Source organism: Lepidochelys kempii, chromosome 14 (genome assembly GCF_965140265.1).
Source record: "Lepidochelys kempii isolate rLepKem1 chromosome 14, rLepKem1.hap2, whole genome shotgun sequence".
Lineage (NCBI taxonomy): Eukaryota > Metazoa > Chordata > Testudines > Cheloniidae > Lepidochelys > Lepidochelys kempii.
In genome coordinates this window covers 4,296,385-4,311,096 of record NC_133269.1, presented here as the reverse complement: position 1 = coordinate 4,311,096, position 14,712 = coordinate 4,296,385, and the positions used below count along the sequence as shown (strand labels likewise).

At 46.6% G+C, this 14,712-nt stretch overlaps 1 protein-coding gene across 11 annotated transcripts in view; it reads right to left on the bottom strand.

Moving 5' to 3' along the window:
• SLC39A11 (solute carrier family 39 member 11) overlaps positions 1-14,712 on the bottom strand; it is a 404,115-nt gene that overhangs the window by 205,737 nt on the left and 183,666 nt on the right. For 10 of the 11 annotated variants that reach the window (XR_012154971.1, XM_073312120.1, XM_073312121.1 and 7 more), the window contains one exon: positions 5,843-5,912. Coding sequence is in view for 10 of the 11 variants with exons in the window: in XM_073312120.1 (XP_073168221.1) it covers positions 5,843-5,912 (70 nt within the window). In the remaining variant the exon portion in view is untranslated. The remainder of the gene's footprint in view (positions 1-5,842; positions 5,913-14,712) is intronic. The other variant, XM_073312119.1, reaches the window with a different exon arrangement.

Sequence of the window (14,712 nt, the reverse complement as noted above, 5' to 3'; positions counted from 1 at the left end):
AATATTGCTTAGGAAAAAAATCCCATCACATGACTAAGCTGACCAGTCAAAATTTGCAATATACCTCTCTCCCCCCGCCACCCCCTCCAAGAAAGCAAGGAGGATGAGGAGGAGGGTGGGTGGGAATCTGAGGATGGCAACTCAACACAACAAAAGAATAAGGTATAATGACCAACGACTGAGCAGAGGAAAAAGAGGTACAATGACTGAACACACAAAAGAAAGGTACAGCAACTCCCAACCAATGAAAGCAGAAACATGCAATGGCCAACAAGAGCACACACAAGAAAAGGAAGGCATAGGGATGGCTGACTGAACAAAGGGAAAAAAAACCCAAAAAACTTCAGCAACCAAACATGGAGAAGTAAATGATGGAACACACACAAACGAATGAGAGCAAGCTAGTCTAACAATGTCAATAAAAAATTCACAAAGGAAGACAAGACAGACACAAGAGCCAAAGATGGAACACGAAGGTGTCCAAAAACAATGAGAATGGAAAAGGAATGAAAACATTAAAAAAATCCACAAAGCCAATCTTTTCTTTCAGTTTCTGTCCAAAAGGCAGAACATTTCAAAGATGTTTTGCAAACAGTGGCTCCCTCTCCCCGCCCCGAAACAAAAATAAAAAAACCCCAAGGAAAAAACAAACAAAAAAATCTGGACCAAAAAATTTCCATTTCAAAAGTCAACCAGCTACTGGTGTGACAGCTAATGGGGAACCCCTCTTTATCGGAGTGGGAAAGGCCACTGTTTGGGGGGGAAGGTGATCCTGGGTTCTATTCCTGCGGATAACTATGAAGCTTTCGCAGCCACAGCATTGTTAAACCTGCTTCTGTGCCTGACCATAAAACCCAGACATTTACAAACAAGCTTTTAAAATAGCACCTCAGCTGCGATGGGCAATGCACGTCCCACCCAGCATCCTTCAGGCAACGAGAGGCACAAGCTCAATGGAAGCGTCAGGGTGAACTCGTCAGGACCACCTGAGGTTTAACTCGAAAAGCCAGGTTCAGGGTTCACGTTGGCTACTTGGCAGCTCTGCCGGCTGCTGCTGCAGGGGAGGTTAGAAGGCCACCCCTAGTATCACACCCCACAGGTCCACATGATGCTGGCACTCAGGGTTCGTGCTTATTTGTAAGGAAAGAGGTGGCGAAGCTCAAGCAATTTTTTTACATTCATAACTAAGGCCAAGAGTCTTTCACGAGGTCACGCTCCCCCCCCCGCCCCCCGGCAGCAGCGTCCGCTGCAGTGCCCCGCCAGAGCACCGGCAGCATCCTGGAGGCCCCCCCAGGGCACCTAAGATTTAGTCAGGGGTATTTATAGTACAAGTCATGGATATGTCATGACTTTTTGTTTATTGCACGTGACCCATCCATGACTTTTATTAAAAATACCCGTGACTAAATCGTAGCCTTATTCATAACTGATGCAGCAAGCCCAGAGGTGCCAGGGCTATGAACTGCCAAGCCCAGAGGTGCCGGGGCTCAGCCCTGGCACAAATTAAGCACTGCTCAGGAGGGAACTGAAGCAGCCTCGCTGTGACATGCATGGACGTCATTTACAAATCAGCCAGCGAGAGACACAAGTCGCTCTACTCCAGAGCTGGGCCAGACCCACTCAGCTCCTTCTGCTACTAGTATTCTTGTCTGTTTACCCGCCCCCTCCCTTTCTTTATTCAATGTATACAATCAGCTGAGCAGTCCCAGCTCCGGCCAGCTGCAGCAGGCTTGATTTATGTTTGCAATGAGTATTCTGAGTATGACTGCTTCCACTTCCCTCATTCAGTAAGGTCAGGCAACACACAGTTTGGAAATACAAGTAAAGACTGCCTAAGCCCTTTGGCAGATGAGCATCCCAATCCCTGGTGAACAATGGGTCCAAAGCACAAAACCGCCACTCATTGTTCCACAATCCAACCAAATTAGCAGCCGCAGCTCAGATCTGAACAGGAATAATGGGATTTTGCATAAAAGGACTCAGATATATTGGCACTGCTCTGGGGAAGTCCAAAACCCAGCAAGCGTTACTGCAAGTGAAGATGGAGATCTATTGGCAGAGCCGGGTGGAAGCCCGGGAGCGGACTAAAAAGGAGACTGTAGGTAAGGATTGAGGAGCATCATTACTGCTCCCAATTGAAGAGAAGTTTGCTGTAGCAGGTTATATAATTTTCTCTATCTACTAAAGCAGGATGCCTGATAGATGAATGTTCATGAAAGCAGGAGTGATAGCTCTGAACTCCTTCAGGAAGTAGGAAAGATGGAAGACTCCTCATCCAAATTCATTATTTAGGTTAGAAAGATTACCATGTGCTTTTAATTCTCCTGGGGGGGAAAGAACCTGAACTAGAAACATACTTCTCTCCAACTCAATTACACGGTGGCTCTGTGAGAAACGGGCTGCAAAGATGGAAAGGAACAGCCGTCACAACTAAAGGCTCAGCTAAAACTGTAGGGCTGTTTTTCTTTTTAAAGCTCTTGGGCTTACTTTGGCAACCTGAAATCCGGCAGAGTTACTGCCACTTCTGCAACCTGCTACGCTCACTCACACTCATAATCTCTGTCAAGTCGCTAGTCTCACCGGAGTTCAAACTTGGATGCAGCACATAGCAAATCTTTAGGCCCGCTGGTCAGAATGGAGCAAGGAAGGAAGCAGGAGCGGCAGGTGAACAAAGCAAATGTGCTTTTTATACGTGCCCCAGTGGCCATTTTCACACATCACGAGCGTTTGCTTTTAGGAAGAATTTAGGATCAGTCTTAAGGGCAGCTGGGGAACAGACAGCTATTGGGGCTCTCACTGTTTATTGACAGGAGGGAAGCAGTAATCACATAGCAGAGCAATGACCTCTTTGCCCTTTGTAACAGCATAGGTGCAGCCAACATATCTGTTACAGAGACATCGCTCCTTTAAGACCAGGGGTTGCTGGGAGTTGTAGTGCTAGATGGGACACACGATGGAGAGGGGTCAATGGACTAAGTATCATCAGACTACCTGCTGAACCATATATAAAGGAATCCTCCTGGCTCAACTTGAGAAGATGACAATCCAGGTAACCCTGTGTGCAGGGGAACCTGATGGGAGATGTATGTCTACACCGCCGTGGAACTTGAGGTAGCAGACCCTGGGTTTGTTAACCTAGGCGTGAGCGTCTACACTCATTTGTAACCCCATGTTAGGAACTGTTGAACCCTGGGTCCCAACCTGGGGCTCCAGCATCTACACTGCATTATGCAGCCACCCCTATCCCAGACTCTCTCCCAAAACACGGTTCGTCTTGCTCTTTGTTCCTGGTGCAGTGTGGGGGAAACTTGACTGGCCAGAGGACAAAGCAAGTTGGCCAATGGGATACTTTTGGTGAACTCCCAGAACACAAGTCCAGTGGGGCTGCATTGACGCTCCAAAGCAATAGGGCTTGAATCCTGGGTCCTGGCTTGACTCAGGCTCCGAGGCGCCACCCCTCTGGGGTCCTGGGTCCAAGGGTATGTCCACACTGCAAGAAAAGACCTGCAGAAGCGAGTCTCAGAGCCAGCTCAATTGACTCAGGCTCGTGCTACGGCACTAAAAATAGCTGCAAAGACATTCCCGCTCAGACTGCAGCTTGGGCTCTGAAAACCGGGGAGGGGGTTGGGTCTCCGAGCCCTAGGGGAACGTCTACATGACAACTTGTAGCACCACAGCATGAGCTCCAGGAGGCTGAGGTGGGAGACTTGGGCTCTGGGACTTGTGGCCATGTTCTTTTTATTTTGTTTTTTGGCAATGTAGACATACCCTTAAAGGGAAAGATACGTCCTCTCCCATTCCTTGCTTGCTGAAAGCTGGACATGTCTCCACTGGCTGTTGCGAGTAGTTTGTGTTACTCTGACCCTGCTTTGGAATCTTCTTTAAGTTAATATAGCTGGGCCTGAGGAGAAGGACTAGGCCAGCATTTACACTCCAGTTTTATTCCCCAGCTCATGCATCTGCCTACTGGTCTACACCTTATCTACACATTTTAGACTTTCTTCTTCCCTTTAAAAGTTTCCCACAGGTGCTGCTCCACCAATAAGAGCATGAATGCCGATTGCATGCTAGGGTTTTCTAACTTGCCACGCAGACCTGCCCTGAGCTGGCAGCAATGGTGGTCATCTGCAGGATGACTAGCGTGAGCAAGGCCTTAGCAACGAGCAGCCTGGAGGGGAGAATGCTCACATTTCAACAGATTTGTTGTCACTCCTCAGGGGAGCCAATTTCCAGCTAGACTGAAGGAAGCAAGCCGAGAGGTTCCTCCTAGGCAAGCTGCTTAACGTTTTGCACATTTCTGAAGCAGAGAAGACTACAGAGGGACTCCCCCATCCAGGTCCCCAGTGCAACAGAGCGACGCCCACACAAGCGAGCCGCTTGCTACGACCGCCCTTCAGTCCATTTGGTTAATTAATCTGAAGTTGCTAGCTCCTCCACCCCGGCCTGGCAGGGCCTCAGGAGAGGAGAGCAGGACGCAGGTCCCACTGACAGCTGATGCATTCATTTCTGACTAAACGCTGGGGAAAGGCACCCAGGGTGGGAAGAGCCGTCAGAATTTCAGCCATGTCAAATCAAACTCCTCCGCACTGGAGACACGCTGATGAGGGCTTGAAGGAAATTCGAGGCAGCTAAATGATATTATTAAACGAAGGGCAGAGGGAAAAGCTGGCGCCGCCTGGAAGATCGATGCTTCTCCCCCACCGAGATGCACACAGCTCTCCTGTTCATCTCTGACATTAATCATTAACACGCCCAAGGAAAGCAGCGGCTGCTGGGGGCGAGGAGTGCTGCGCTACGACATGGTTCAATGGCTGAACATCTCCACGGCAAACATCAGAGTCACTCAGGTGCTCGTTTAGTGGGCATTGGAGCATCACTTCGGCAACTCCTCATCTTCAGGTGTGCGCACTGGAGAGGCAGATGCTCTTTAAAACCCTTCCCTGATTCAGTTTTTCTGTGCTCAAACACCACTCCAAAAATATGCCATGTGTTTAAAATGACCTGACTATGGCTACTGGAAAGTCTGGGCCTATGTCAGGGCTAGAATCACGATGACATAGCGGTGTCTCCAAGCCAACATGGGATTCTGCTTCCTACCAGCTCAGGAAGGCATGGTGCAGCACATAAGAACGGCCAGATTGGGTCAGACCAAAGGTCCATCCAGCCCACTATCCTGTCTTCCGACAGTGGCCAGTGCCAGGTGCCCCAGGGAGAATGAACAGAACAGGGAATCATCAAGTGATCCATCCCCAGTTGCTCATTCCCAGCTTCTGGCAAACATAGGCTAGGGACACCATCCCTGCCCATCCTGGCTAATAGCCACTGATGGACCTATCCTCCGTAATGGATGACATCTGCCCTGAAAGAATCTCTCTGAGGGCCCAATCCTGCAAGCTGCAGAGTAATCTGAGCCCATATGCCTGCACTGCTATTTTACAGCCTGGTCACCGAGCCTCAGGAGCCAGAGTCAACTGACACAGGCCAGTCGCTGGAATTAAATTGTAGTGTAGACATACCCCCAAACAGGCAAATACTATTGGTTCACTGTCCTCTTTTATCAATTCCTCAGCTCTATTTGTCTGCCCAGTGGAGCAGGAGTGGAAAGCTCTTTCAGAAAGTGGGCATCGCTGACAAAAACTTTTCAACTGCAGCCAACAGAAAAGTCCAACAGCAGTATGAATTTCTTCTGCTTTCCAGACCAATTGAAACTAACCCATACTCCCATCTCCAATCACACCATAAACCTTCACACATCATTCCAAGATCGAGAATAATATTTCTGAGAGGCAAGAGCGTGCATAAAGCTTTAAACGTCGGCATCAGAAACAGCCATGTCGCTTACCTGGCGCTTTCAAAGGTTGCAGATGCTGACTTCCCAACAGCCCCAAATCCAACTCCAACAGCTAGACCTTCTGAAAGAGAGAGAAAGTTTAAAAACTCAGATCAGTCAAGCAGCTAGATAGATCAAGCCTCTGCTAAACTAGATAATCACAACAGTCCCTTCTGGTCCATAATCTATGAATGTGCTGAAATCAAGACCAGGGATGTGGGTTGATCTTCCAATTTAGCTCCCATAATTCTTCAAATGGCTGTTAAACCCATGTCATTTATTTTCCTTTTTACATTTAAGATGAGGTGCTCAGATACTGTGGCACTGTGCACCACAGAAATGCTAAATCAATCAGTCAGGCTCTCAGCGGAGAATTAAGAGGCTTTACCACCAGCACATTCCCTCCTCCTTGAAAATACAGCCAGACAAATGCCGTACATGCTTACCCTCAGGCCCCATCCAGTATTCTGCACCCGGAGTCCAAAATGTTACAGATTACAACAGCTACAAGAGCGCTGGACAGGTTCCGTAGAGCCGTGTCGTATTTTTCATCATCATCATCAGAACTCACCCGCTCTCTCTCACATACACGGAACAAAGCCCCATTGCAAATCACGGGCAAAAACATTGCTGAGCACATTTCTTTATGAGTTACCAATGGCTCAGAGAGACTTGCTTCCTTAAGTAGTAGAACAGAAATCTGTGGTAAGCCAACTTCATTTACCTTACTCTATCCTAACATGTTGCGTCCACAATACAGCAACACAGAGATAGGAAGCATATTCACGGTGTGGTTGATTGGTAGCTTACTGAAACACACGAATTCTCAACTCTCTGCTAGGAGCTCTTCTAGCAGGAGCATTTTCTTTCCTACAGGAGTCACAAAGCTGTCTAATTACAGTGGCCACACAGTCTAATAGGAGAGAAGGGTGGTTAGACCTTCAGACAGGTGCAGGAGGCCTGCAATTTGACATCATTATGTACCTTTGGTTCCAGCTTCAGAAGTGATGCTTACAGCACCTCCTGAATAATTAGCCTGTTCTTCTCAGTTCACTTCCTGCCTTTTCTATTTTCTTCACAAAACTCTCCCCAACCCCCCCCAGCAATTCTTTTTCTTCTTTCGAAACAAAAATTATTCTCTCTCATTATTTTCAGAGCAATGTAACTTTGTTTCTTTGCAGTTCACTTTATTTATTCTTTTAAACAGACAGTCTGCCATCGCTTCTCTCCAAGCGAGAGACGGCAAAAACAAAAATAAAATTGGACTTGCTTATATAATTTGACGCTGGAGTAAAAGAGGGGTTTTTCACAACCCCGGACAGAGACAAAATGGCTGACTTCTACTGGGAAAGCATCTTGATGCAACATCCAAGATGGTGGAACTTTGATTAAACTCCCAATAGTCTGGACACTTCTCTGAAATGTAACTGAACTTTGAGTGTCTGAAAACTGCAGCTCAAAGTCTCAGAAGAGCAGAGTCTTTTCATGACGATGGTGGTCTTTCAACTTTCCAGTCAGCTGGAAAAACATAACTGCTCCTTTCATAGATTTGGGCGTTTCCATTTCACCCTCTCCCCAATCCAAGCTGAAAATGCAGAAATTGAAACAGAGGTCTTGGGACCTCTAAAACTTTGGTTTGAATTTTGGGCAAAGATATAGGATAAGGCCAGAGAACCCCAAAGCAATCAGCTGGTCCTAGCTGGAAGGCTACAGAGTTATAAATCTTTAAGTGCCCACTGATGAATAATACTGTTGTATGGTAATTCCACTGAATAAAATGGAGTTACTACAATCTGAGATCCAACACTAATGTGATGGGCACATTACAATACCAAAGCCAGATAGATAGTACACTTGTGCAGAATGCCAATAGAGCCTCCACGAGGTGTTTAAGAATATCCCCCCTGGAATATATGCAGACAACACAAGATGTGAACAGAGAGCTGATCGAATGCTGCTACTTCCAAATAGTTTGCACCTGCAGCTGATAAAGGGCTTAGTAGCTACATCCCCGTTTCATAGTCACACAGCAGGGTGGGTGGCTCAGCAAAACCGTTTGGGGTTTTCCACTTTAAAGACAATTAATGGCTCGGAGCTATGTCCTTGACGAAGCCATTGAGATGGTTTGGATGGCTGCAAGTCTGGTGTTACCTTTCTGAGCGTGACGGGGAGCAGAAGTGAATCTCCCAGAGGGCAGAACTCAGGTAGCCAAAGTGCTGATGTGATTAAATTATGGAAAGAGCCTAAACACCGGGTAAGAAAAATGCAATAATTACCATGCTCTGAAGTGGCAGTCAAAAGGAGTGAAAGAAACTTGCTGGTGAAATTCATGGAAGAGAAACACAAATTACATATACACAGGAACACAAATAATGGGGAATTCAGATCGAGAGATGGCATGTGAGGAACTGTTTGCTGGGTGGAGAAGCTGCAGAGTGAGGATGGAAGCTGTATCGTGGACCAGGTGTTCTACCAAAGTGTAAAATTAGGAAGGTAATGAAGAACAGAAATTGGCAGTGGCCACAGGCTCATTCCACTCACAACTGGGAGAAGAGAGAATCTGAAAGTCTCTCAATTAATCACCATCCAGATTCATAACTACCTTCCCTCCCCCAACACACACAGTGTCAGAGCCCTGAATAGTTCCACACCCCATTCTTCCTAATTCCTGCCCGTCCGTCCTGGATGCAAATAGAATGGATATAATGACATGCACGTGCACCCAAATACACGTGGTGTGCACACACACAGAGCCGAGTATTTCTTTGCAATATTGAAAAAGTGACCACATAACACCTCACCACTTTTCAGATCTTCAGCCGCTTCCATAGCGGACATCAAAGCACCTTAAACATATTCATTTATGCAACCCCCATGTGAAGCAATTAAATACGATCATCTGCACTTTAGAGAAGAGCAAACAGGCACAAAGGAAGGTTAAGTGAAAAAAGTAATGTGCTATCAACCTCACTGTTCAGAGTTCAACGCAAAACCAGTCTTCCTTCTTTAAAATGCTTCAAAAAACCAAGCTACTACTTCTACAGGCTGGGAAGGAAGGGAGAGAAAAAGATGGCTGCTTCTATTTTCACTGTTGAGGAGGTGCTCAGATACGATGGTCTTGGAGGCCAGACAAATACAGGACTTAGCTGTGAGGGCAGAAGGATACGGGGAAGCACAGAAACATCATTACAATTTAAAACCCAGGTAAATAAGCAATCCCAGTTTTCTGGTTTTGGGGATGCCCCTCCCTCGCCTGGTTTCAGAGCTCAGGCTCCAGCCCGAGCCCAAATGCCTACACTGATATTTTTAGCCCCATAGCGTAAGCCCGAGTCAACGGACCCAGGCTTTGAGACCCGCTGTTGCGAGTCTTTTGCAGTGTAAAATACTGAAGCAGGTTAGGGGGCAGCTTCTCCTGTGCAATCACATGAAAATGTTGTCTGGTGTATCAGTCTTCTAGAATACAGAGAAGTTCATTCTACTGCCTTAGACAGCTCACATGAAGCGTGTTCACAGGCCATTACAATACAAATCTATTAGATGCGCGACAGAACATATGAGCCTTTGAGAGACAAGGTGGGGGAGGGAGTATCTTTTATGGGACCAACTTCTGCTGGTGAAAGTGACAAGATCTCCGTAGTTTGAAAGCTTCTCTTTCACCAACAGAAGTTGGTCCCATAAAAGGTATTACCTCCCCCACCTTGTCTCTCTTACATCCTGGGACTAACACAGCTACAAAAACTCTGAAAACAACACATGTACCTTTAAAAAATTACAAAAGAAGCAGTTAAACACACAAAAATGCAATAATCAGGGTTTAGGAGCAAAGCCTTGCTAAGAGCGTGAAAGGACCACCCGCATTGTTGCGTTCCTCCCTGGGGCAATGCAGATCACAAAGACCAGACCGAAGCATAAGAAAGCCAGGGATAAAGAATTCAGCAACAAGGAGACCCACATGGAAAAGTAAATTTCCAAAGGCGATTAGATACATCGAAAGTCAATGGCCATTGGGAAATACTGCAAAACCTTGTCATCTGACAACACTTTCCCACCATAACTAGAATGACATTCACAGCATCAACTACCACATATCCCTACCTTCCCTTTAAAAAAAAATTCTGCTCTGAGCAGAACTTCCTTTAACCTAACAAGCATTACTGGCATTGGATTACCAGCAAGGGCAACCAGGTGATGGAGCCAAAAACTCCATGAAGTCCATTAGGGACTTTGTTATTGCCAATATATAGCAGATGTTTCAGCGACATTGGCAGAACTAAACCCTAAATTAAAATAACCAGGGTTTCACTTAATCCCAGTCCAACAGGAGCAGTACAGATCCGGTTTAAACAAACCCAAACTGGAGGCGAATTTAATACAGGTAGAAAAACAGTGACCACATCAGCTTCGCTGGAATGGACCCATCAATACTCCTCCCCATGAGGAATAGACTGAAGGGTCAAGAGGTTACTTCCGTCTCTAGGGCTCATTCAGAACTTGGACTCTCTTCTCAGGCTTTTGTGATACAGTCAGCTGTCCACCGGAACCTTTTCACACTCAGCAATGAACATTCAGCATCATCTTTATAGGAAAGTTGGGAACCTCAGCTACCACAAATGCAGGAGAGAAGAGGGACAAGCCTTCTAAATGCATGCCATCTATCTCAGGAACTAGCTGAGAATGTTTCCTCTGCCAAATACATGTTTTCGGAGCACCAGCAAAAGTGTGTGTGTGTGTTTATCTAAATATCAGATTTTCCTCTGCCACCGGAGAATTCTCCTAGGTAGCAGGAAAAATTGGACATACCATAGGAATGAAAAAAATACTCTGTCATTCAGAGCTAAATACCATCCCCATCTAGTTGAGCACTCCATATCTATAAGTCATTCCGTGGTAGCTGGAGTCTCTTAGTATTAAGCTATCTTTTTAACGTGGGTTGTTTTCGTACGCACGCTCTTTGCCTGCGACGGCGCAGCGTTGGCTCATGTTTCCCTTCAGACGTCATACGTTACATGGTTTGCGTTCTTCTGAAGTACCCGGAGTAAAGGTGCATGACGACTCCTACATAAAATACCAGTCTGACATAGAGGTGCTTACTGCTCACAACTTCGCTGACATCAAAGGGCGCTTCACCTACGCCAGCTAAGGGAGCACAACGCACTGCCCACAAAAAGCATTGGTTGCAAAGCTCCCCAGGCAAAGAACAACCAAGCCTTCAAAATCCTTGACAATGTTTGGCTGCTGGTGTGCTGAGAACATCACCTGTCATGCTGACCAGCGGTGTCTCCTCCTCATTTCTTGTACCCTCCCGTCTGTATCTACCTATTGTGTTTAGTGGAAGCTCTGTGAAGCAGGTACTGTCTTTTTTTGTTCTGTGTTTGTACAGCGCCTAGCACAACGGGATCCTGGCCCATGAGAGGTTCCCGGACTGATGATACAAATAATAAAAAGCACCATAAACACGGCTTAGCCGTGATATTTGCTTGCATCATGCTGTTTCCATATGTTTATCAGATGGAGAGAAAACCCTGAAAAACTCAGTTTAAGAACCTGTGTTTGTGCACAGTTTTCCTCCCACAATTCAAACCACGGCAACTGGCGGATTCTGGCAGGTTCTTGTAACAAAATTACTCGACCTTGGGCCGTCTTTCCCATGCTTGGCAGAGCTCTGGAAAGGTTCTGGCAAATGGGAACTAAGTGACTGATTCTTTCATTAGCCAGATCAACTGAGCAGGGAAAAAGAAAGGCAATAAGCAAAATGGAACATTTCCTATAAGCACAGGATAAAAGCGACTGCAGATTAATTTGTGCTTCCTTGATGCTGGATCCCTGCATTCTCCAAATGGTTGACAGGCTGGGTGGAAACCGAGACTGAACAGCCCTCCAGCGGAGAGTATGGCCCTGCCTGAGAGATGGCTCCCTGTAAGGCGAAATGGGTGATGTAACATCTGCTCCTCTCAAAAACCTACACTACCTTGATAGTGGCAGAACCACCCCAACATCCACCATTCTCTCTTTTCCTGCAGGTGAACTGTAGCCGGGCTCAGTGGGAATTATTCCCCGCAACCCATACTCAGAAAAGAAGCTTTCCCTTTCTGGTTCCTCTTGCACGTCTATTGATTGGTTTTACCAACCGGATGCTCCTCTCTCTGCAGCAGCCACGTTCTGAGCTACAGGACAACACAGCAACCCCGGCAGCACCTGTTCCCCCTTAGTGGCATCATGAGGTTATTTCTCACATAGGAAGTGGTGCCATGCACATGAAGTTGGCTCCCTTTTCAGCCAGAGAGAGAATCCTGTAGCTTCCCAACATGGATTCAGTATTCATAGAATGAGACCACTTCCCTTAGGGCTTTTAAAAGTATACGGTTGTACACTTGGCTTCTAGCTGTTAAGTTCCTTGATTAATCTACTTGCCAGAGTGTTACATTAAGGATCTCTGGACCCCAGGACAGCTCAGACACCAAGATGCATTGCTCTTTACTGTAACAGTTCATCGCTATATATTATGCTATTCATTCCCCAGTGCTGGTCTCTACTGTGAAGAGCTGAAAGCCTACAATATTGGGTGGTGAAATTCCATGTGCATCTGCGGGTAGCTACTTCCCCAGAACACCTTCCATTTCACAGGGCTGGAGGCTCACATCTGCAGTAAGTTCCAGAGGGTTGGGGGGGAGAAAGAGGAGAAAAAAATAAGGTGCAATCAGAAATCTCCAACCCTGAGATTAGAGAGGACCACCATAGCATCCCTCTGCGCTCACAAATGGAGCTGCTTCTCCAACCAGCTCCCAAGGGGGAAGATCACGCTGAGTCATGAATTCACAGTCAGTTCTGCTGAGGACTGAGCAGCATTGCCCTAAAATATGCCATCGCTAATCTGTCTGGGCTGAACAGGTGCTTCTAACACAATCCCACGTCTTTCATTATTGTTACTCCTTTTGGCCAGAGCAGTTAATTTGCAAGACCCTGAAAACTGGCTATTTCCATTTGGAGGAGAAATGGATGATGGTGAGACATTTCCTCAATGCAGTCCTGTTTATCTATAAAGAACGTGCAAAAGCCTGTGTCCTGGAACATGGGAAAAATCCAACACCAGCTTCTTTGCTCACAGTTCTAAGCCTCTTTCAGCCAGCCTTGTGCCCAACAGCTCTCTCTCAGCTTCGCCCCCGGGGCTTCTCTGGCTTTCTTGCAGCTTCTCTGTCTGCTTCTAGGGTGTTTCTGCTACTTCTGTTTCATTCAGACACACATAGCTGCAATCAAATCAATCCCCTGTTCCTGCATCCTCAGACCCGCAGGAACTCCTTGGGCCACATGACCCATCCACTGCCCAGGCTTACATGCAGTCTAATCCTTCAGTGGTGTTTTTCCATTGCTATCACTAAACGCAGGGGCATTTAAGTGTTCCCTCATTTAGCCTGAATGGAAGACCGCAATCACTCCCTCCAGCTTCAAGAGATGGTGTGACTTCTCATAAACCAAAGATGTGCTTGGCACGTCAACACCACCACCAAGGGGAACATAAGTTATTAAATACAAATTATGCCAGGTTTGGCGGCTTTTGTGGTGAATTCATTTTCAATTCTTTATGTACTATCCTAGCTTCATTTCCCAAACCTGGCTCCAAGCTGTCCCCTGATGCCAGCTTTCTAATGCATGCTGGATTGCCAGTGAGACAACACCTGAGAAACCAATTCCTAGACACAACAAGAAAAAGGCGGCACTGATCAGTATCACTGCTCCATCTTGTAGGCACCCATGACATGGAGAAAGTCTTCGGAGTGTATAATTAAAAGAAAAGGAAAATTTAGGTTGAATGCCAGGATAAAATTCCTAACCGCAAAGGGTCTACTTGCGAACAGAATAGGTTCCCAAGGGAAAGGGAGCAAACACCACCGCTTGGGTGGTTTACGAGCAGATAGGACAAAGCTGTAGTAGACGTCCTGCAATGACAACTTTCTCCGCATCTCCGATTTTTAGAATTCTGTGAGTTTGGTGGAATTGGTAGCCTGTACGCCAGGACTGGAAGAGCAGGAGATGCTGCAGGTCAAGCTACATACACGTTCACTGGCAGAGGAGCAGCTTGCACTGGGGCAGCCTACTTGTTGTGCGGCTAAACAGAAAGGACTTCAGGCTCCATGCTGTCAATTTGGCACCTTTCATCAGAGCTTCAGGAGAAAAATGACGCAAAAGAACCACCTCAGCTGTTGCCAAAAGAGTGCTTATTTAGCCTAAGCAACGTGATTTTGCCTCTCTCTTGGGCTTGCATGGTTTTACGCATCAAGATGTTTTGTCCTTATAATGCATTAACCCAGGATCATGGATTAATCCTGCACTAAACAACAGGAACACCTACAAGCCTTTTTGGATTGCAATGGTTTTGCAGAGAGAGGCTTTCAACCTAGTTCCTTATCCAGAAGGAAGGTTTCAAAACAGCAAACATCGTGATAGTTACGACGCTGAAGGATCACTACACAGAAAAACCTAACAACTGACTGGTGGTAGCTTGCTACGTGGGTATGGGGCATGGAGTACCACTGCAGTGTAGATGTTCACAAGTGAGCTTGGCAAGCGCCATTTCACGGAACAGGTGGGTGGACCCTCAGTGTACACGCACATTCGGTCTGACCCAAAGCTCGTGCAAGTCAATGGGAGTCTATGCATTAACTTCAATGGGAGTGATGAAGGACCTGATTTCAAGCCATCTACCTCTCGCCACCTTTATGAGCTCAGAGCACTTTGATCTTACACGCATGCCAGGCTCACAGCAAACATGGGAGAACTCTAGATAAAGCCATACAGGACACATTGCATCGTGCCAGGACTTCAATTTGTGATTAGAGCCTGGAAACAGAGTTTCAGGTGCGGTTCCATGTTTATCTCCTCTCAGG